The 25,281-nt window shown below is 36.2% G+C and overlaps 1 protein-coding gene across 1 annotated transcript in view; it reads left to right on the forward strand.

Annotated features, from left to right (window-relative positions):
* The window catches only part of LOC118343760 (disease resistance protein RUN1-like), a 37,007-nt gene extending 18,100 nt beyond the window's left edge, over positions 1-18,907 (forward strand). The window contains exon 3 of the mRNA XM_035690702.1: positions 18,815-18,907. Coding sequence (XP_035546595.1) covers positions 18,815-18,907 — 93 coding nt within the window. The remainder of the gene's footprint in view (positions 1-18,814) is intronic.
* The last annotated feature ends 6,374 nt before the right edge of the window (positions 18,908-25,281 follow it).

A 25,281-nucleotide genomic window follows, 5' to 3' on the forward strand; every position in this document is an offset into this window, starting at 1 on the left:
ATAAAATATCTTAATTAAAATTATTTTATTACTATTTATAAAATATCTCATTACTATTCACAAAATTTTCATCTCATCGCATTTGTGTAACAAACGAGTCCTAACTCCAGAGATCAAATCTTCCTTGTTAATTTTTCAACTGGATTCTGCTTCACGAGTCGGTAAACCAGCTGGCCATCACTTAGCTAAATTAAAACAGTGGGGTACATCCAGATTAAAAAAAAAAAGTAGTGTATATATATATATACATACATACAACTTTATGCATAATATAATACGTATTAAGTACTATCCAATTTCTTTTTATCAATTTTGTCTTTTTTAATTCGAATATCAAAATCTTCATAATTTCTATAAACAACAACTTATAATATGATTATGTGTGTAAAATTATATATATAAATATATAGTATTTTCGGAAAAGGAAAAAACAAACAAACAAGCCAAAGCCCCCAATTAAGAATGGTTGTTGCCAAGAAGTTGCCGAGAAGTTTGACCCACTTCTCTATTATTATTTATTTGCAATAACTACTCTATAATTGAACCTCTTGGTGACTACTAATCTCGCATACAGATCAGAGGATCATGAGCACTTCTTCCATGGCCTTTCAATTAGGAGCTTCTTCCACTCTTTCATTCTCTTCTTCTTCCATTCCTAGATGGACTCACGATATATTCTTGAGTTTTAGAGGTGACGATGTTCGCCAAAATTTTCTTTCTCATCTATACCATGCTTTGCATCAAAGCGGAATCAACACTTACATAGACTACAATCTTGAAAGAGGAGAGGAAATTTTATCAGAACTTTTCAAAGCAATTGAAGGATCAATGATTTCTATCATTGTACTCTCTAAGAACTATGTAGAGTCCCGATAGTGTTTAGATGAGCTATTGAAGATCCTTGAGTGTAAGGAAACGGTAAAACAAATTATTCTACCCGTCTTCTACGACGTAGATCCATCAGAGGTACGGCATCAAAAATTGAGTTTTGGAGAAGCATTCGCCAAACTTAGATATAAGTTGAAGGATGAAGTAAAGGTCACAAAGTGGGAGGCAGCTTTGGAAAAAGTAGCCAATTTGTCCGGACTCGAATTAGGGGACAGGTACTTCTATGAGCTGTGCTTATATATATGTTTATATATGATGTTAAAGAGAAGTTTATGGGGAAAATTTAGACAAATCCCAGATACGAGGGTTTGCAAATCTATGAAGATCATATGGTGCCATGCAGAACTATTTGATATTTATTAGTTTTTTTGGCTTTGAGTTTTATGCATACCATACTTTTTTCTTTTTCTCTCCATTACAAAATAACTGTAGTAGATTACCATGTCAAAGATAACTTTTCTTCTTGCTCGTGCTCTTCTCCAACTTACATTTTTCATTCTTTATATGAATTATTAAACATTTTAACTACTTTTTTGTTCCATTCTCGAATTTGTCCCTCCCTTAATTTTGAAAAGATTTCAATTTGTATTTTTTCACATTCTTTTATTATGTTTCTCCTATAAACTTCATGTGAAATTAATGTGGTAGTAGGATATTAAATCCCTCAATAATAAAAAGATGTTGTTACTAAATCTTCTTTATGTGTGTCAAGTTGAGATCTCTAAGAATCTTTGAACTTATGTTTTGCAAAAAACTTCAAAACTTTCCAGAAATGGAGTGTAAAATGGATCGTTTAACTCACGTGGTATTAGACGGCATTGCAATAAAAGAATTGCCTTCGTCCATTGGGTACCTCACTCTTGCGCTTGATTTCTTATCTCTAAGAAGCTGCACAAAACTTATGCATCTTCCCAGTAGCATTCATCAGTTGCAAAATCTAAGAGTGCTTTGTCTCAATGACTTTATAAATCTTGGAATAGGAGAAGTAGCTTCATCCATTAGTGGATGCTTCACTGGGATTGAAGTGTTATCTATAGAAGGCTGCAAGGGCCTGATGCGTTTCCCAATTAGTGTTGCTCACTTGCAACATCTAAAGACTCTTTATCTCGATAATTATACAAATCTTGCAATAGAAGAAATACTTTCATCCATTTGGTACCACACTGGGCTTAAAAAGTTACGCCTAGCATCTAGAACGATTGAAAGGTCTGAACTAGAATCAAGTGCTGAATTATTCCCGTTGTCGGTTTATTGGTACCTTGAGGACTTTTCATTTTATTGCTCATCCACTTTGCAAGAGTTAGATCTATCTATGAGTGCTATTGTCAGCCTTCCTCCGAGCATCAAAAGATTTGTTGAATTGAGGATTCTCATATTAATGAATTGCGAGAAACTTCAAGAAATTCTACATCTTCCACCAAATATACAAGTGTTAGATGCTAGTGAGTGTCGCTCCTTGGAAAGATGCCCAGAAGTATCAACAAAATTTCAATTCTATACACGTGGCTTGCAAGAGCTAAGATGGATTTATTTGGCCAATTACCATAAATTAGATGCAAATATAGGGTGTCAGGCGCCAAATCCTTCATTTGTTGACGTATGTCTGTATTTCTCTATGTTTTTTTTTTAGGTGTTTGTGTTTGCGGATTGCCTTGTACGTGTTCATGAAAATATGTGATACATGTTTAACAGGAACATATTCAGGACCATTCATGTGGTATTATATTTCCAAGGAATAAGATTCCAGATTGGTTTAGCCATACTAAGGAGATTTCAAATGGTGATGATTCTTGTGAATTGAATATTAGTGGGCCCTTGTATTTGGAAGAAATCATAGGAATTGTTTTCTGTGCTGTTCTTGGAGCTGACCCGAATGACCCCCCTTCTCATGTATTTGTGTTTCTATAAACGGTAACATGCTTGTAGAAAAAGATTTTTGCTTATCATATGGAGGGAATCATGTATATCTAAATTACTCATTTCCAGAATGTATCGAACAATTGCTGCGGTACCCAATAGGAGACAATCTGAGGTTTAGATTTTATTGTAATGAAGAAGCAGTAATGTTTAAAAGTTGCGGAGTTCACATAATCTATAAGCATGAAGAGAATGAGAATTTAATAGTTGGGGAGCGCTCAGTAGATTCTTCGAATGGTATCCAACTTTCTAAGAGACGCCGAGATGATGAAGACAGCAAATTGGAATTCAACGGGTATCCACACACAAGAGACGCTCTCAAAACTTGGGCAATTCAAATGCAACACAATTAGGCTCGCCACAATCGTATTCCTGCCAGCCATCTCATGCACAAATCACACAATCTTCTTCCTTCAATTGGAGGGAGTTCATCAGCGAGAACTTCGTTCTCTGTCTGGGCTTTCAGGAACAATAAGATCTCTACTTCAAGGGAGTCTCGTTGGCAACCAATTACCCTTCAACTCTCGAGCAAACACCCCAGTTAAACTATGATACTGGGAATTATAATGGCCTAAATCAAATTGGACATGAGGGTGGTTTTGAGACATTTGATTTTGGATCCACAAGTGGAGCTCAAACAAACAACAGGTCAGAAGCTTCAGCATCTGTGAGTTCATTTGTGGAGGCTATTCGAGAAAAGGATAGTGAGATACCGACCTAATTTCCAGATATTTTAGATGCAACTTTTGATTACTAGGTACTATAATATGGTTCTGTTACACCAGTAGAAAATAATAATAGCAGAATTCATAGTTTCAATGGGTGGTTTCTCGAGTCTTGTTTGGAATTCCTATTGCCTCTTTCTTCCCATCAGTTCTCCAAGAACGATCAGCGTGCAGTTATGCTTATTTTGGCCTCTCCTCTGTTTTAGTAGACTTGTTAATGGAATTATGAGTTTTTCGGTCTATTCGTCAAAGCTTTGCAGGTGATTTCTACTTCTCAGTCGTCTGATGGAGCTGAATTTGAGGTTAGCATTTGGAATTTAATCTGTTTTTTTTCCTTCATTTTTTATGCAGTTTGTCTCTGAACAAAAATGACTTCTTTGCTTTTTATATCTTTACTGTATTTGTGAACTCCTTTCGTCTCTTTGATACAGTTTTAGTGTAACACCCGTATTTTAGTATATTTTTACTGAAGAAATTATTTTTATGGATTCAAAAATTTATTTTAAAATTGTCAGATTTTTAATGGGTTTATTTTTACGATTTTTAATTTTGTGAAAATTATTTTGATGTACTTTTTTTTTTATTAATTGTTGTTATGCATTTAGATTTCTCTTTATTCTAAATTAATTTACTGTTGGATTTAATTATTTTATTTTCATTTTATCATTACGTTTAAATTATTTTATTTAACTTGCTGTTTTAAAATCGTTTCCGTTGGATCATTTTTATGATCCAAGATGTGATGATTGGACCTCATTTCTTTCCCTCAATTTTCTTTTTCCTCTCTTTTTCTTTTTTCTTTTCTTTTCTTTTTCTTCTTTTCTTTCTTCTTTCCTTGGTTCCCGCGCGCACGCTCTCTCCCTTTCTCTCTCTTGCGTGGTTCTTCCTCTCCACCCAGTCGCCGCCTCGGGCCGCCGTGCGCGACACCGCCCCTCCCTTCAGCTTCCCCACCGGCCGACGACCACCTCCCTCTGTTTCTGGCTCCTCCATCGCCGCCGATAGCCCCCATGACCAACACCAAGCCGCGGCGCTCTCTTCACTCCAGCGCCGCCGTCGCGCCACCATTTCTTCACCACTTCATCCTCAACCTCCTAGCAACCCATTGGACCCAACCCCAGCTCCGATCCGTCACCGGTGAAGCACAACCAACCCCATTTTCGATTTGGGTGTTTTTGGTCTACAACCAACCATTGCGCCGCCACCCACGGCCAACCACCACCACCACTAGCTTCACCGACATCCCTAGGCCCTACCCTATCAATCTCGGGTCTTTGTTTGCACCTGTTCAAAAGTGGATTTTTGAGACCCACGGCCATAGTGCATTTGGCATTGTTATGTTGCTATGATGCCACTTCTTGCACTTCCGTGATCCTCTGAAAATTGCTATATAGCGCTGTAAGTATTTCTCCAAAGAACTTTCATGATTTAAATGTATTTTTGGACTAACTCATTTTATTGTGATTTGGTTGGTTTTGCCGGACTAAGTCCGAGGAGTATGGGGGTCGGATGGATTAGTGGAGGAAGTTTGTTTGTGTGTTTTGGGCTGTGCTGAATTGTTGGTTGGGATTTGTTTGGTACATGTACATTGCATAATTGCACGCATGATCATGTTTGTAAAGGAAACTGAGTTTTTGTGTATTGCATTCATGTTCATGTGTTTATTGAGAACTAGATTTTCATGTGAAAGGATTTTTGGGTGCGTGTGTATCACGACCCCAAGCCGAGATGGGGTATTATCTCGATGGAGCTCCTCTGGTCACTCGGGAGCAGAATATACTGAGTGACGTCCCCTGAATTGTCGCTGGGTGACAATGGGATTGGACGAGATGGTCTCGTGTCGACTCCGTGGCCCTTCTGCTGGCGGGGGTTAGAGGATGCTTGGCCACGAACGCGCTGGACGCGGAACTGGGCATCGCTACGAAGCCAAGACGTGCGGATGGTCCCTAGGGGAGATCATGGTGCATATGGAAAATAGTGTGTTGGATTTTTTGTGTAAACCTTTTTTTGGGAAAATGTTTTACAGATATTTTGGGCCAAATGAGATTTTGGCATGTGTTGGAAAATGTTCATTTTCGGAGAAAATGATGTTTTGAGAATAATGCATATATGCATGCATGTTGGTCGCATTAATGCATTTTTATTCCTGAAGGTTGTTTGGGTTATACTTACCTGCAGTACCATTTTGTGATAACACAGATTTTGATGCAGATGAGGAGGATGAGGGGGAGCCTGAGGAGACGGCTCTGCCTGAGGAGTGATCTGGGATCACTTGCTTAGTTATTTTATTTTACTGTATTGTATTTTAATTTTGGATGACTGTATAACTACTTTTTAAACCTTTACTGATGTTTAGATTGCATTTAAATTCTGGTACTTAGTTGATTTATCTGCTGCGTTGTTATTGTACACTATTGCATGTACACACACTTAGCACTATCGTTGGGATGCGTGACCGTGTTGTCATCATCTTGGCGTCTCGATTCCCGTGTTTCCTTATATGGGGGTCGGGGGCGCCACATTTAGAGTGTTCAAATTTTGTGTATTCATTTTGAAAAAAAATAGGGTTCACTATTAAAAAACGTATTTTTTCATATGCATATCAAATTTGATATTTTTTTCAAAAAGCGTACCACACCTTAAGATTCATAAATTATATTTCTTCCACAAAATGCATGTGAATTAAAAGGAATCATATGCCAAATCCTCCATAAAGATGTCTAATGATAACATTACAATATTGGATGGTAGCATGTAATGTACTAAAATTAAGATATTTATAGTTTTACATAGAATTATGTATAAAAGAAAACCTAAAAGACATTATAAAACCAATCAAGTTTCCACAGAAAAATGTGATTTTTCACTTTTTTCATAATGTGGTCCATTTTTTAATAAATCCCTAATTTCTACCTTCTTTTGGGCCACATCATACTACATGTTGTCTTGTTAGATGTAGAGATATATACATCTGAACTTTTTATATATATGAATAATGCATATTAACTGATTCTGTTTTATGTCTACTTATCCTCAATATGTTTGATTCGGTTACAAAATACACTTCTATAAGAGATCTTGGGAGAAAATTTGGATGTTCGTGATTTTGATAGAGGCATAAATATGAATAGCCATAGACTTCACTCTAAAAGGGTTCTCCTAATTCTAGATGATGTGGATGACTTGAAACAACTTGAAACATTAGCTGGAGATTGTAAATGGTTTGGTCCAGGAAGTAGAATCATCGTAACAACAAGAGATCAACATTTATTAAATATCTCTAAAGTTGATTCAAAATACGAGTTGAAGATTTTGGCAAACAATGAAGCTCGTAAGCTCTTTAGCTTGCATGCTTTGGCGAAAAAACGAACCACTTGACAGTTATGCGGAAGTCTTTAAACAAGTCATGCAATATGCCCAAGGTCTTCCACTAGCTTTAACAGTGTTGGGTTCAAATCTGAAAGATAAAACCATTAGTGAATGGGAAAGTGCATTGGATGAATATAAAAAAATACCCGACAAAAATATTCAGAGTGTACTTCAAGTAAGTTATGATGGACTAGAAGAACATGAGAAGGACATGTTTCTTGATATTGCATGTTTCTTCAAAGGAGAACCTTTGGCTGATGTCATGAAAATATTTAAGAGTTGTCATTTCCATCCTAATTATGGTATCCCGAAGCTTATAGACAAGTGTCTTATCACTGCTGGGTCTTTTATTTGGATGCACGATTTGTTACAAGACATGGGCAGAGAAATTGTCCTAAAGGAATCACCCAAAGAACTAGGCGCATGTAGTAGATTATGGTTTTACGAAGATATTCGCCATGTACTAGAGGAAAATACAGCAAGTTCTTAGATTAAAAGCTCTTTCAATTAAACACTTTTTATTGGTGAAACTTACATGAACAATGTTGAATTTATTTTCATAACAGATGATAAAGAACTGCATATTAAATAAAATATCATATATGTATCGATAGATAATGTGATCTTTCTTTATATTTCCAACTTAAAGTAATATATTTAACTAATCAGGGGAATCATTAAATCATCATACTTAAATGTCCTTCATCCAACGTCTTTAAAGGTATATAATCATCCATTTTCAAAGACAAGAATGAGTTTTTTTTAATCAAGAGTATATTGCCTTGTCTTATATGAATGAATAGTTAATAATGACAAGTAAATTTGAAAAAAGACAATTTTTGACGGTGTTTAAATACTTTTGGAGAATAATGGATATTATAGTTTTGATATTATAATCTTAATAAGTGCTTATAAACAACAACTTTAATGATATGATTTTTCTGGCACTCTTATGAATTGTCTCATTAGGGAACAAACAATGTTGAGGGGATAAAAGTGGTTCTACCTGAGGGTCATAATCATGATGACATGATATGCTTGAGTCCTAAAGCCTTTGCAAAGATTATAGTTTTGACATGATACGCTTGAGTCCCAAAGCGTTTGCAACAAGGAGATCAATTGCTGGAAATTTTAGGTACAATTAGTACTTTCAATATTTCCCTTCTTTAAACTCATGTGATCATGTGAACTTCCTCAGAGTTAATATACATATTTTTTGTTTTTCAACAGAACTTGACGGTAATGAAATTTTCTAAGTGTAAGTTCTTAACCAATATCCCAGATGTTTTGAGTTGCTCAAATTTAGAGAGATTGGATATTGAGATGTGTGAAAATTTAGTTGAAGTTCATGATTCTGTTGGATTCCTGGATAAGCTTGTTAGTTTGAATCTTTATAGATGCCTTAACCTGAAGAGTTTTCCAAGGCATCTCAAGTTGAGATCTCTAAGAAACCTTAAACTTTGGCATTGCTCAAAACTTCAAAACTTTCCACAAATTGAGTGTAGAATGGAAATTTTAAGTTACATTCAGTTGGAGGGCACTCCATTAAAAGAATGGCCTTCATCCATTGGGTACCTCACTCCTGTGCTTAATTTGGTATCGCTATATCTGGAACAATGCGTTCATCAGTTGCAAAATCAAAAGGAACTTTGTCTCAGTGACTACTCTATAATGCTTAAAGAAGATGAACGGTATTCATCCATTAATGGATGCTTCACTGGGATTGAACATTTATCTATAGAAGGTAGCTAGCAAGGACCTGGTGCGTCTCCCAATCAGCATTCCTCACTTGCAAGTTCTAAAGGGTCTCTCTCTCCTTATTCATACAAATCTTACTGGCTACCTCATTCGGCTTAAAACGTTGCGCCTAACAAATATCTTGACAGCTTTTAATTAGTATCTTGACGACTTTTCATTTTATTGCTCATCCACTTTGCAAGAGTTAGATCTATCTAAAAGTGCAATTGTCAGCCTTCCTCCAAGCATCGAAAGCTTTGTTAAATTGAGGATTCTCAAATTGCATGGATGCAAGAAACTTCAAGAAATTCTACATCTTCCACCAAATATACAAGAGTTAGATGCTTATAAATGTCACTCCTTGGAAAGATTCCCAGAAGTATCAACAAAATTTCCATTCTATACATGTGGCTTGCGAGAGCTAAGATGGATTGATTTGACCAGTTGCCATAAATCGGATGTAAATATAGGGAGTCTGGAGCCAAATCCTTCATTTCTTGAGGTATGACTGTATTTCGCTGTGTGTTTTTTTGTAGGTGTTTGTGTTTTGTAGATTGCCTTGTGCTTGTATATGAAAATATGTGATGTATGTTTAACAGGAACATATTCAAGACCATTCATGTGGTATTACATTTCCAGGGAATAAGATTCCAGATTGGTTTAGCCATACTAAGGAAACTTGAAATAGTGATCATTCCTGTGAATTGGATATTCATGGGCCCTTGAATTTGGATAAAATCATAGGAATTGTTTTCTGTGTTGTTCTTAGAAAAAGTTTTCACCCGTGTTCAGGAGTGTCGCCCCATTTTTGTGTTTCTATAAACGGTAACAGGCTTGTAAACTACTCATGGCATGAAGACTGGTTTGATAGAGTCTCGAATCCTGTATATCTAAACTACTCATTTCCAGAATCTATCGAGCAATGGCTACGGTACCCAACAGGAGACACATAATTTATCGGGCAATGGCTACAGTACTCAACAGGAGACACAGAATCTTTCGAGCAATGGCTACGGTACCCAAAAGGAGACAATCTAAGGTTTATATTTGAGAGCGAACCGGGCTTCAAAAGTTGTGGAGTTCACATAATCTCTAAGCATGAAGAGAATGAGAGCTTAACAGTTGGGGAGTGCTCAATAGATTCATCGAATGGTATCCAACTTTCTAAGAGATGCCGAGATGATGAAGACAACAACTTGGAATTCAATGGGTATCCACATCACAAGAGGCGCTCTTACAACTTGGGCAATTCAAATGTGGTTGTCGATTGCGCAGGTGTTGACGGTGATTTCGCAAAAGCAAAAGGAGGCTTTGACTCTGAGGAAGTTTAAAAGAAGAAGAAGTACCTGCCTCTCGATCTGCATCCCAAGAAGGCCAGGGAATTCATAGAAGGCTTACTAGGGATCAGGTCAGTGTCTTTGCATTGATAAAATTTCCCATTTTGGTTTTTTTTTTTATTGGATTAATTTTGTTGGATTGGTTTCATGATAGTGTTGGCGTGTACAAGGATTTTACGCTGCCGGTGCAAAAGCATTTCTCAAATGATAGGCAAAAGTCAAAGCAAATTTGGAGGAAACATGTGTGGGTGTTGTTGTTGCTGGACTTGTTAGTGTGCTTGGTGTTGTTCGTGATATGGTTGTGGGTTTGCAGGGGTTTAACTTCATTGCAGGTTAATTTGGGATTGAATGGTTGAGTTGGGGGCGTTTTGGTTCTCTCTCTCTCTCTCTTTTTTTTGAGGGTTTGGGAGGAGGTGGGGTTGGTTTTAGGACAGAGGCATGACTTTCACGAGCCATTGGTGTATGATGAGGACGTATAAGCAAGTGTTGTTGATTTCTTCTATTGGTAATTTACTTGGAATTTTCTGCTAAATCTTTGTATGAACTTCAAGACAAGTAACTTGTTCCTCTTTCTATTGCTTGTGCATGCCTTGATTCTATACCTGTTCCTCTTTCTTTTGATATTTATGTGGTCACACAAAGCTAGTCTCCTATTTTAGCTGGCTTATGCTTCTCTTTTTGTTTCCCTTTTTTGTTAGTCTTTTGGTTCAATCTGAAATCTTTATTGTCTTGCTTTAAAACTCTTTTTAAACTGTCTCCAAGTTCATCCTCTGTATTTGCTTGAAAACAAAGACCACAGCTGCTAGATGAGCACCGAGTGCAATCCTAAAATCTTTTACTTGATTTTATATGTATACTTTGGTTGTAGCTAGTAATCCATTACAATTGAGAATATATAGTTTCATCCTTTGTATTGGGCCAAGCTCCATTTCGTAGCTAGGAGCATAAAATCCAGGTGTAGAGTTACTTGCATTCAGTTCTTACATTGCAAGATAACAAATCTCGTACTTTGTTTTGCAATAACTTTTTCAGAGATCTTTCTGTCGAAGGACGTTAAAATTATTCAACATCTGGTTTGATACACTATGCGTGTGCCAAGGAAGTGTAGTGAAAGATGTTACGAAAGTCGTGTATTGCCTGTTGATCTTTTGGAAAGGCATGTAAGGTTCATTGTCTTACGCTTCTATTGATTGCTTTTGTACGGTATAATTGTGATTTTTCTCTTCTTCGTTTGGTATACTATTTCTCACCAGATGCCAAGAAAACTTGTTGAAAAGGAGCCCATCTTAATTAGCTGCAGACCAGATTGGTGATGAAATTGGACATGAGCACCTAAAACTTAAGACACCTTTCTGGATTCGTTGCAGTGCAGAACATGAGCCAAAAAGTTTATGGTTTGAATAAGATAATTGCCATCCACATACGTATGACGTAATGACCCTTGGAAGGCCCAAGTCACATGGTCTATATTTCAAAATGACTAATCAATAGACGTTTATCAAACCTATTCATAATACTCTAAAATGATTGACCAAGATTACAATTGGAGTTCCTTGTAATCATTCCACCTGATATATATTTTTCGTCTGAGGTAGTTCATAATTCTTTTTTTCTGGATGTCAGTTTTTAACCACGATTCCAACTCTTTCTTAGATGTCTAGGTGTGATTTCTAAACCATGATTCCAACCCATTAACCAGATATCTATTTTTTCAGTTGTCTATTTTAGAAACAAAATACTGTGCTGGTTTCTGAGCATGGGTTCCATATTTTCAACTACTCAGACGAAACCCAAAACAAACAAAACCAAGCCGATGCATTCTAGCTGAGTGCCAACATCTTTTGGGCAGCACTCAGTCTACCCAACTCTCTTTTCGACAAGTTAGCTAAGCCCATAAAAAATGACCGAAGAGAACCAAAACACAGACTAATGACTGCTCTAGTCTACATCAATATCAAATATTTAGGACTGGTTACTAGAATATCTCAAACTATCTATACATAGTTGTGAAATAGTTCGTAAATAATAGCAAAATAGTACGAGAATAATATTGAATAGTGGAGAAATAGTTTGAAAATATCAAAAAATAATTGTGTTTCCAAACATAGTTTCCTTTCTTTTACAATCAGTACTAGGATTTAGCAAGAATAGTAGTTCATTGCCATTAGCAAGAATAGCAGAAAATTATTAAACTAGTAGGTTTACCATCAACTTCTAGTACTCGATTTGCTTTTCAGACATAATCAATCACGTTAAAGTGCATGGAAAGTCACAAAAGTGTTTCATTGGGGAGCACATTGTCCATATTTTCTCCATCCTTTAGACCAAATTCGTCAAGTTAAGGACCTACTTGATCAGAAACATCCCTTGTAAATAGTGACAATTACAATTTTACAAACAAAAAGGAACATCCCCACTTCTCTCCTTTCTTTGACCCACTTCTCTATAATTGCACCTCTCTTGAGAACATTTATCACACGTACGGAGGAGATGATCACTTCTTCCTTGGCCATACAAGGAGCTTCTTCCACGCTCTTGTTGTCTTCAACTTCTTCCATACAAATAAATATATGAGAATTATGATTTAGATCCATGATATTAGAGGCAGTTCTTGGGTTTATTTCATCTAATTTATATGATAGATGGCTTGGGTCATTGGTTTTGGGCCTAGAAAACTTCTTGTTTACCTTGAATCCTTTGACCCGACATTTTACGAGTTCAACCTCTTTTAACTATGAGTAATGCTACTTACAGTCGTGAAGTGCGCAACCGTCGTGCGGTCTCTTTGAAAAAGAGTGTGGTCCACTATTAAAAATTTAATTTTTTTCATGTGAGTTCCATATTTATTCATTTTTTTCAAAGTGATTACACGGTACTTGCATACTCACAACTGCAACTATCATTTCTCTACTCCTTTAACTATAAAACGTCGAACACCACCAATTCACCCTTGATTAAGCACAAAAGCCTCATAGTATTCGAAGTGGGTGTTTCAGCCATGGCATGGATGGATATTTATGGTTCCCCCCCCTCCTCAACTAGGGCTGTAGCCTGAGCAACCTGTTCAACATTTGAGCCCGATCCGATCTGACCTGCATTTCTGAGTGTGTCAAGCCGACCCGAAGATTCAACCTGTTGTTGTGTTGTTGTTGTTGTTGTTGTTGTTTTTTTTTTTTTTCCTTATGGGGTACATGCCCAAGCCAACTGGAACTGGTCGCTGAACCCTACAACACCACCTCTTCGCGCGCGCTGGTGATTCCTGTCGGGTTTTGAGTAGTACTTCACCTAGAGCTGCGGAGAAAAGCAGTAGAGAGAGAGATCGAGAAGGATCGACGGGTTGGAGATCTCCTACAGAGCTTTATGGTTTCGACGGCACACGGGCGAACACTCGGGCTGGTCCCATTCTACGTTGATTATTACCCTGATTCGCTTGTTGGGAACCTGGATGTGGGTTAGGCTTCTTGTTGTCTGTCAGTAGCAAAGGGCATTCCCTGATAAGATGTCCGGTCTTACCGCATCGAAAGCACGCCCCCATTTCCCTTCTGCACTCTCCAGTATGTGCACGATTACAAAACTTACCGCTCCCATCATTTCTGTTTTTCCACGGCCCTTGATCCATTGCAGATTGAGACCCCTATGGTGCAGTCCTCTTCCTCTGTTCCAGTAGTGTTGCGCTTCTTTGAAGGCTCCGCTCAAATACTGTGGCCTTATTCACCAACTCTGAAAAGTTTCGAATCTGAAAGCCCACAATTCGTTCATAAATCCTTTCATTCAGCCCTTGCTCAAACCTACGAGCCTTCTTCTCCTCATCAGGGATCAAATATGCAGCAAAGCGTGATAACTCGATGAATCTAGCTGCGTACTGGTGTACTGACATAGCTCCCTGTACCAAATTTGCGAACTCCATAGCCTTGTCGTTTTGGACTGAGGTTGGGAAAAAGCGTTCCAGAAAGATTTGCTTGAAGTGCAACCAACGGACTATTTCCGTCCCTTCCGCTTCTCTGATGGTTCTTTTAGAAATCCACCATCTTTTTGCTTCTCCCGTTAGTTTGAAAGCAGAGTATAGAACCTTCTATTTGTCTGTGTAGTTTATAACGCGAAGTATCTCCTCAATATCTTGGATCCAGTCTTCTGCTAAGGTTGCGTCGCCCCGACCATCGAAGGTGGGAGGATGCATTCGATTAAACTGTTCTATGGTACATCCCCATTCATCATTCGTCACATTCAAACCCGATACACTTCTTTCCCGACGACAAGGTGGCATCCTAACAACTTGGATTATTAAAAAAAAAAATTACAAGAATAAAGGGTTTGTGCAAAATAAGCAAATGGTGATAATGGTAAAACAAACATAAATACATATAAAAAATTGTACAGGCAACAATAGTAACTCTATATAACTCCAGACTCTGAGCCTTCCATCCTGTCAAAAGCCTTATATGCGGTCTACAAAACCGACCCGAACCTCAATCAACATGAACATCTTAGAATATCTATAAAAATTGGCTTGTGTATAAAAATTAGCAGGACCTGTAACATAGTGGCACGCACTTAGCTAGAGATGCATTGTCTTTTTCTGTTTCACAAGTGAGAGTAGATTACAAGGAGTGTATTACTCATCTGTTATGATTTCTTTTCTATGAATGAAAGTTCCATTTTCCTTTCCAAAAAAAAAACTAATAAATATTTAAATTACAGTTAGAATTAAAATAAATTAAAAAGTTAAAATTAATATTTTAATAAAATAATAATATATTTAGAGATTTTATTATTTGATATTGTTAAATTTATAAAAATAAATTTTTTAATCAAATTTTGACCGAACTGTCACTAGATTACTAGTAACGCTATAAGGTGTGTTGAAGGTTGCTAGATGGTTCATCGTTGTAATATGTCTATGTCCTTCTGGGCCATATGATGTTTGAAGTGACCATACCATCAATGACTTTCCAACCCGTTTTCTCTGCCCTAAATTAATGCCCGTAATTTCTACGTTCTTTTGGGCCACATCATAATTAAAGTCGAAGACTAGTACCATACCATCCACGACTTTCCCACCTATTTGCGTGTCTAAACATCTCATCTTCAAAACAGGATTCTATGCTTCACATGTCCACGCAAATATTTATGTATACCCAAAGAATCACTAAAGCCAGGAAGATGGAACTTGGACTTGAGTTGCAGATAATTAAAATAGATTTGGGTATCGACAAATAGCTTTCTCAAAAGAATTAAGGTGCATGAGAGAAACTAGGAAGTCAAGTTTAGGGGGTGGATTTGTAGATGCATGATCAAAGTCTTGCCTAGGAATAAAAAGTCTGGCACCTTTTTAGTCCCATAATTTGGGTTAAAAAGTCAACTAGTAGTTGTGGTTTGAACTTTTGAACTTTTACTGATCCTTATCTTTCCAACTTTTATCAAATTAATGAGACAAAACCGTATAAATGGGTGCAAGTTGCCTTACCAATCAAACTTGTAATGCATGTGCTTCAAATGATATTATTACTGTGGAAATTAGTTCGCAAAGTGCTGGAGTAAGAACTTCATATATTAGACCATTAATCCTAATAGGTGTTCCATGATCTGGACATTTGTCTTACAAAAGACTTCAGTTCAAAATCGTTAATATTCAATAGACTTTAGACTTTTGGGATATACTAAGATGAGAGGTTGAGAGCATTGGCATGCAGGTTGTTGCCAACCGCGCCCCAAGAAGTTGCTGAGAAGTTTGACCCACTTCTCTATTATTATTTATTTGCAATAAGTACTCTATAGTTGGACCTCTTGGTGAATACTAATCTCGCATACAGATCCGAGGATGAGCACTTCTTCCATGGCCTTTAAATTAGAAGCTTCTTCCTCTCTCTCATTCTCTTCTTCTTCCATTCGTAAATAGACTCATGATGTATTCTTGAGTTTTAGAGGTGAGGATGTTCGCCAAAACTTTATTTCTCATCTATACCATGCTTTGCATCAAAGGGGAATCAACACTTACATAGACAACAATCTCGAAAGAGGAGAGGAAATTTCGTCAAAACTTTTCAAAGCAATTGAAGGATCAATGATTTCTATCATTGTACTATCTAAGAACTATGCAGAGTCCCGATGATGTTTAGATGAGCTATTGAAGATCCTTGAGTGTAAGGAAATCGTAAAACAAATTATTTTACCCTTATTCTACGATGTAGATCCGTCAGAGGCACAACATCAAAAAGGGAGTTTTGGAGAAGCATTCGCCAAACTTAGATATAAGTTGAAGGATGAAGTAAAGGTCACAAAGTGGGAGGGAGCTTTGGAAAAAGTAGCCAATTTGTCCGGACTCGAATTAGGGGACAGGTACTTCTTATGAGATGTGCTTATATATATATATATGTTTATATATGATGTTAAAGAGAAGTTTATGGGGAAAATTTCGACAAATCCCAGAACTGGGAGTTTGCAAATCTGTGAAGATCATATGGTGCCATCCAAACTATTTGATATTTATTAGTTTTTTCGGCATTGAGTTTTATGCATATCATACTTAAAATAGAAATATTTTCTTACTGAGGGATTTAATATCATACTACCACAATAATTTTGCATGATGTTTATATGAGAAACATAATAAAAGAACGTGATATAATACAAATTGAAATCTTCTCAAAATTAAGGGAGTGTTAAATTCGAGAACGGAACAAAAAAGTAGTTAAAATGTTTAATAATTCATATGAAGAATGAAAAATGTAAGTCGGAGAAGGGCACGAGGAAGAAGAAAGGTTATCTTTGACATGGTAATCTACTACTGTGATTTTGTAATGGAGAGAAAGAAAAAATGATATTGTTACTAATTCATCTTTATGTGTATTTATGTGACAAGTCTTAACTCTTTAAATTTCTTTTGTTTTATATATTGATAGGAATGAATCGAAGTTTATTCAAGATATCATTAAATGGGTGGATTCAATAATGGTAAATCGTACATTTCTTAAGGTTGCTAAGCATCCAGTTGGAATAGAGTCCCGCGTACGAGACATTTTTCAACATTTAAATATGGGAAGAAATGATATTATATGCATGGTAGGGATATTTGGAACCGGTGGAATTGGTAAGACAACTATTTCAAAAGAGGTCTACAACAAGATTTCTTACCAATTTGAAGGAAGTTGTTTCTTGAAAAACATTAGAGAAACTTCAAAAGTAGGAGGTCTAATCCTGCTACAAAAGACACTTCTTTATGAGATTTTGGGAATAAGTTTGGAATGTCATGATACTGAAAAAGGCATCAATGTAATTAGGCATAGACTTTGCTTTAAAAGAGTTCTCCTAATTCTTGATGATGTGGATGACTTGGTTCAACTAGAAACATTGGCTGGAGCTCGTGATTGGTTTGGTTCTGGAAGTAGAATCATCACAACAACAAGAGATCAACATTTATTAAATATATCTAATGTTGATTCAAAATATGGAGTAAAGAGATTGGACCATAATGAAGCTCTTGAGCTCTTTAGTTGGCATGCTTTTGAGGAAGACAAACCTATTGAAGATTATGTGGAACTCTCTAAGCAAGTAATGCAATATGCTGAGGGCCTTCCACTAGTTTTAACAGTGCTAGGCTCAGATTTAAGGGGTCAGAATATAAATTATTGGAGAAGTACATTGGATAAGTATAAACGAATTCCTAGCAAAAATATTCAAAAAGTACTTTGTATAAGTTACGATGGATTGGATGATAATGAGAAGGAGATTTTCCTCGATATTGCCTTTTTTTTCAATGGACAATACCTGGATCATGTCATTAAAATATTAGATAGCTGTGGTTTCTCTCCGGAGAATGGTATCAAAAGGCTTATAGATAAATGTCTCATTACAATTACTACTTACAATACATTGTGGATGCATGACTTGCTACAAGACATGGGAAGAGAAATTGTCTGAAAGGAATCACCCAAAGAACCAGGTGCACATAGTAGATTATGGTTTCATGAAGATATTCGCCATGTACTAGAGGAAAATACTGTAAGTTCTTAGATTAAAAGCTCTTTCAATTGAACACTTTTTACTGGTAAAACTTACATGAAAAGTGTTGATTTCTTTTCATAACAAATTATGGTAAAGAAGTGCATATTAAATAAATATGATATATGTATCGATAAATAATGTGGTCTTTCTTTATATTTCCAGCCTAAAGTAATGTATTTAACTTATTAGGGGAATCATTGTCCTTTAACCAACATCTTTAAATATATATAATCATCTCCTTTCAAATACAAGAATGAGTTTTTTTAATCATGAGTATATTGCCTTATCTTATATGAGTGAATAGTTAATAATGTCAAGTAAATTTGAAAAAAGAGAAAATTTGAAGGTGATTAAATACTTTTGGATAATAATGGATATTATAGTTTTGATATTATAATTTTAACAAGTGCTTATAAATAAAGATTTTAACGATCTGACATTACTGGCAAATTTATGAATTGTCTTATTAGGGAACAAACAATGTTGAGGGGATAGAAGTGATTCTGCCTGAGGGCAATGATCATGACATGATACGCTTGAGTCCCAAATCATTTGCAAAGATGAAAAGACTCAGAATTTTTAAAAGCCATGGTGCATACTTTTCTGGAAGATCACTTGATTATCTTTCTAATGAATTAAGAGTGCTTGATTGGTCAAACTATCCTTTACAATCTTTGCCATCCAATTTCCTTGGAGAGAAGCTCTTTGATTTCAAACTATATAGAGGTTGCATCCAAGAGATTAGTGGGCAATTTAAGGTACAATTATTACTTTCAATATTTCCTTCTTTAAACTCTGTAATCTTCCTCAGGGTTAATATACATATTTGCTATTTTTCAACAGAACTTGACGAGAATGAAATTTTTTGAGTGTATTTTCTTAACCAAAAGGAATTGGATAAAGGAATTGGATAAGCTTGCTTGTGATTCTGTTTAAAGGAATTGGATATCCAAGTTTAAAGGAATTGGATATTATGGATTGTGAAAATCTAGTCGGAGTTCATGATTCTGTTGGATTCCTGGATAAGCTTGCTCGTTTGCGTCTTTATCAATGCTCCAACATGAAGAGTTTTCCAAGGCTTCTCAAGTTGAGATCTCTAGAAGTCCTTACACTTTTTAATTGCTCAAAACTTCAAACCTTTCCAGAAATGGAGTGTATAATGGAATATTTATGTTGCATCTCATTATGGGGCACTCCAATAAAAGAATTGCCTTCATCGATTGGGTACCTCACTCCTGCGCTAAAAGAGTTACTTTTGGGACAATGCACAAAACTTTTATGTCTCCCCAGTAGCATTCATCAGTTGCAAAATGTAAAGGTGCTTTTTCTCAGTGACTGTATTAATGGATGCTTCCCTGGGATTGAACGTTTATATAAGAAGGCTGCAAGGACCTGATGTGTCTCCCAACTAGTGTTTCTCACTCGCAACATCTAAAGAGTGTTTCTCTCAAAAATTGTACAAATCTTGCAAAAGAAGAAATAGGTTTATCCTTTGGGTACCCCATTGGGCTTAGACATTCACACCTAACTTCATCCAGAACGATTAAGAGGTCTGAACCAGAATCAAGTGCTAAATTACGACGACAACTCTTGTCGTCACTTTATTGGTATCTTGACGACTTCTCATTTTATTGCACATCCACTTTGCAAGAGTTAGATCTATCTTGGAGTGCTGTTGTCAGCCTTCCTCCGAGCATCAAAACATATGTTGAATTGAGGATTCTCAGATTGTGCCATTGTGAGAAACTTCAAGAAATTCTACATCTTCCACCAAATATACAAGAGTTATATGCCAGAGAGTGTTTCTCCTTGGAACTATTCCCAGAAGTATCAACACAATTCCAATTCTATACATCATGTGGCTTGCGAGAGCTAAGATGGATTGACTTGTCCGGTTGCCATAAATTGGTTGCAAATATAGGGAGTCAGGTGCCAAATCCTTCATTTGTTGAGGTATGTCTGTATTTCTCTTTGTGTTTCTTATTTTGTAGGTGTTTGTGTTTGCGAATTGCCTTGTGCTCATGAAAATATGTGGTACAATTTTAACAGAAACATATTCAGTACCATTCATGTGGTATTATATTTCTTGGGAAAACGATTCCAGATTGGTTTAGCCATACTAAGAAGATTTCAAATGGTGGTGATTCTTGTGAATTGGATATTAGTTGTCCCTTGTATTTGGAAGAAATCATAGGAATTGTTTTCTGTGCTGTTCTTGGATCTGACTCGGATTACCCCTTGGGACCCTTCTCTGGTATTTGTGTTTCTAAAAATGGCAACATGCTTGTAGAAGCAAGGTTTTACTTATATGGAGGCTCGGATCATGTATATCTAAATTACTCGTTTCCAGAATGTATCGAGCAATTGCTGCGGTACCCAACAGGAGACAATCTGAGGTTTAGATTTTATTGTGGTTCTTATAAAGTGATGTTTAAAAGTTGCGGAGTTCACATAATCTATAAGTATGAAGAGAATGAGAATTTAACAGTTGGGGAGTGCTCAGTAGATTCATCGAATGGTATCCAACTTTCTAAGAGACGCCGAGATGATGAAGACAACAACTTGGAATTGAACGGGTACCCACAACACAAGAGGCGCTCTCAAAACTTGGGCAATTCAAATGCAACACAGTTAGGCTCGCCACACTCGTATTCTTGCCAGCCATCTCACGCACAAATCACACCATCTTCTTCCTTCAGTTGGAGTGAGTTCCCCAGTGAACCTCTTCCCTGTCTTGGCTTTCAGCAACAGCAATATCTCTACTTCAAGGGAGTCTTGTCGCCAACCAATTACCCTTCAAATCTAGAGCAAACACCTCAGTTAAATTATGCTATTGGGAATTATAATGGCCTAAACCGAATTGGACATGAGGGTGGTTTTGAGACATTTGATTTTGAATCCACAAGTGGAGCTCAAACAAACAACAGGTCAGAAGCTTCATCATCTTTGAGTTCATTTGTGCAGGTTATTCGGGAATAGGACAGTGAGATGCTGGCAGAATTTCCAGATATTTTAGATGCATCTTTTGATTACTTGGTACTATAATTCATAGTTTGAATGGGTGGTTTCTCGAGTCTCATTTGGAATTCCTATTGCCTCTTTCTTCGCATCGGTGGTCCAAGAATGATTAGCGTGCAGGTATGCTTGTTTTGGCCTCTCTTGTGTTTTAGTAGACTTGTTAATGGAATGATGAGTTTTACAGTCGTTCTGTCAAAGCTTTGTAGGTGATTTCTACTTCTCAGTCAGCTGAAGGAGCTGAATTTGAGGTTAGAATTTGGAATTTAATCTGTTTTTTTTTCTTCGTGTTTGATGCTGCTTGTTTCTGAACAAAAATGACTTCTTTGCTTTTTATATCTTTATTCAATTATCTGTATTTGTGAACTCATTTCGTCTGTTGGATACAATTTTAGAGTTTGCAAGCTTTGTGTGCGTATTTTGAAAACAGTATGGCTCACTATTAAAAAAACATATTTTTTCATATTGGATTTCAAATTTGTTATTTTTTCTAAAAGGGTACCACATCTTAAAGCTGAAACACGATTCGGGATTTCGGTCACTACAAATAAAGCTTTGCATCCATCATCCAAATTTACTTGCATCTCCGTGCCCCCCATCTCCTACATTGCCCTCTTTTAGGCCCCACAAACTTAATTTGTGTATGATGGGCCATATATGTTATACAAATTTGTATACTTTACAATGAAATATGATGTTTAAGACCTAATTTAGCCAATGCTAACGAAACTTCCAGATCAAGTGGAGATCAAGGACTGGGGAGCCAAAGGTAGAATGGAAGCTAGAGCTTTGACTTGGTATCAAGCATGGATTTGGAACATAAATAGCTTGTAAGCTTTTCACATTGTTCATTTACTTATAACCATTAATTTGTTTCTTGGATGGTGATTTAAAATTAAATTTTCATCTAAACACCGCTTGCATATATGTTTGCATCTCAAATGGATTTAATTTACTTTAAATAAAATGAAAAGATGTGGGGATTTCAGGTGAAGGGTAAGTATGGACAGACAATGGTGAAGCGAAATACGCTCCTGAGAGTCTGAGACACATTTGGAAGATTGATGTTCTTTTCCTTCCACGGGAAGTCTGGAACTATACAGGATCCATACGAAGCAATACATGATTCTTTCGGAGCGAATTAACCCGTTTTCTCTGTCATAAATTAATGCCCCTAATTTCTACGTTCTTTTGGGCCACATTATGCTACATGTAATTGTCTTGTTAGATATAGAGATATATGCAGCTGAACTTTTTATATATATGAATAATGCATATTACTTGAAATTTCGCTGCATTTTGTGCTTTTTTTTGTTCAAAAAACAAATATGTATATATACAAATTCAGCATCCAACATGATCAGCCTCCCTCATAAATATACACTGACACTTTGGTGTATTTTATGTTTATATCATTTTTTATATATCTATTGGATGATCGGTGTAAAACTTATCCTAAATTACACCAACACTAAGTATTTTTAAAACTATTTTAACTTTTCTCAAATTTTCTCCGAACTTTATTCCCAAGGATTACTCAAAACATAAAAAAGATTTCTATTTCAAAATTTGCATGGGAAGATTTTAGGCTTATTTTCTTCTGTTATTTTTTTTAGCCACGGCCAAGTTCACGACGAGTTTACTTTAACCTTATATATATATATATATATATATATATATGAGCTCAACAATGCTCATGTTTGCCAAGATAATGTCTGCTTTAAAATCTCTTCTGTTTTAATAAAAAATATGTCTGACAAAGTAATTTTAGGAATTCCTTTTATTTCATCTTTATATTCTTTATTGACCGAAAAGATGGTATCACTACCGACCCTTTTGGTCAAAAGATTAAATTCAAATTTGTTTATCGTTTTGAGATTAATCAGGATAAAGGTTTAAAATTTTTTATTCTTGCAAAAGAAAAACATTTGAATTTCCTCCAATAGGAAATCAAATATAAAAAGATTGCTAAACAATTATCCTCCCCTTTACTTCTTTCTAAAATCAATGATCTCAACAAACGTTTAATTTCTAATGTTTGTTCCGATTTACCCAATGTTTTTTGGTATAGAAAGAAATATATCGTTTCTCTTCCATATATAAAGAATTTTGATGAAAAAACTACTCCAACTAAAGCCAGTGCTATTTAGATCAATATATATATATTATGGAAATATAATCAACAATTTAGGAAAATGATATATAAAAGAAAAAAGAAATCCGACTTTCAGGTAGGCAACAATTGCATGCCAACAATTGAATGGAGTGTATGATTTAGGCCTGTGCAAAAAACATCATGAGCCCGACTTGCCTGATAGATCCAATCCGACCCACCTGTCAAAGTCGGTTTCAACTTAACGTCGGGTTGAAAATCATCCAACCCACTGTTTATTGGGTGAAACTAGAATATGGCAGAATACTTATATTTATATAAATTCCATCTTGAAGGCAGTTTCGTAGTTACTAGGAATATCATGACCATAAAGTTTAAAACTACATGTTAATATTTTCAAATAGTGTAAAGTTTCTGCTTGTTTCTATATAAACGTAAAACTCAACAAAAGGAAAGAAAAAGAAACCAAAAGTGGAGGTGCGACGAGGCTCACCGTGAGGGAGAAGTGATCGCGACAAAGAGAGGGGCGTGCGATTCATAGCGAGAGAGAGAGAAGAAATCTGAGAGAGAGAGAGAGAGAGAGAGAGAGAGATAGAGCTGAAACCAAGAGAGCGGGTAAAAGTGAGAGAATAGGTGGAATGTCTGTGAAATGTCTGGATGAGCCATGTACCTGCTTACGACACTTATTGCCTGTGAAATGTCTGAATGAGTACAAACCATCGCATACATAATGTTGCCAACTGCACTGGAATAAGGAACACTTGTCATGAACCGTTCCTCCTCATCTGTCTGAGGAGATAGGGAACGCCTATAGAAAACTAAACCCTACACTGTTTTCCAAATAGGCAAAGTTCACAAAATTCAAGTTTTGTATCTTCTAGTCACATAACAAACCTTGTTGATTTAGAATAGACATCCCATTTTCACTCATATGTCTCAAACGCATATTCCACAAACGTATGACATCTGAGTCTATATTGTCTGAAACAGATACTGTAGTTCCACCTATTACTGTCTTATCTCCTCTCATTACAGCCATAGCTCCACCTTCCCTGGTGTACTTAAAACTCAAAGAATCCAGAGTGCCTTAAGAAATAAGATTCTTTTTCAAATTTGGGATATGTCAGACGTTAGACAATGTCCTAATAATCCCATCAAACATCTTTATCCTGACTGAACCAATCCCAGCAACTTTACAAGCCATATCATTCCTTAACAAAACGAAACCACCGTTGACTGACTCATAATTAATGAACCAATCCTTCCTAGGACACATGTGAAGTGTAAAAGTTGAGTCCATGACCCACTTCTCATTGAAGCGACTACTGGTGTCACTAATTACGAAGACAATATTTGAGCCGTTAGACTTTTTATCAACAATGCCAATAGCATTAGAGGAATTAGTACCTTACTCTTTGTTTTTCAATTTATTACATTTATTCTTGTAATGGCCAAACTTATGACAGTAATGGCATTTAACATTTTTCTTATTCAACTTTGACTGTGAACTACCTTTGGACTTACACCCATTGTTTCGAATCTCGTACCATATCGGCCGGTACGGCCGATATTTTTCGTACCGGCCGTTTGGCCAGTACAGGTACCATATCCGTTTCGTATTGGCCGGTACTGGCCGTACTAGCCTCAATTTTGGCCTGTACCGGGCGATATTTCGGGCTTTGTTTTATTTTTATTTTTTTTTATGTTTTCAAACTACAAGCTTATTTCTTAACCTCCAATTCAGACTAGACTATTTATAATTTATATATATATGTATTTATATATAATTTATTTATATATAGACTATTATTTTGGAATATAATTTATATATATAATTTATTCATATATCGACTATCCTGAAACGGTACACGAAACGGTACCGGTACCGAAATATTTCGTTCCAGTGCCTTGACCTGTACGATGTCTGGTACGGTATTGAAAACATTGCTTACCCCTCTTCTTCTCTGAACCTCTGTCACTGGATCTATCCCTGCTAGAGGAACCCTTAACAAACAAACCACTGGCTTGTTCATCAGTGCCCTTTACATTCAACTTATTTATCAATTTCTTAGAATTCAAAGCAGATTTCACATTTGCCAAAGAAATAGTGTTTCTACCATATCACATGGAATTCACAAAATTTTCAAATTACATGGGCAATGAACACAAAACAATTAATGCT

This window comes from Juglans regia, chromosome 6, assembly GCF_001411555.2.
Source record: "Juglans regia cultivar Chandler chromosome 6, Walnut 2.0, whole genome shotgun sequence".
Taxonomy (NCBI): Eukaryota; Viridiplantae; Streptophyta; class Magnoliopsida; order Fagales; family Juglandaceae; genus Juglans; species Juglans regia.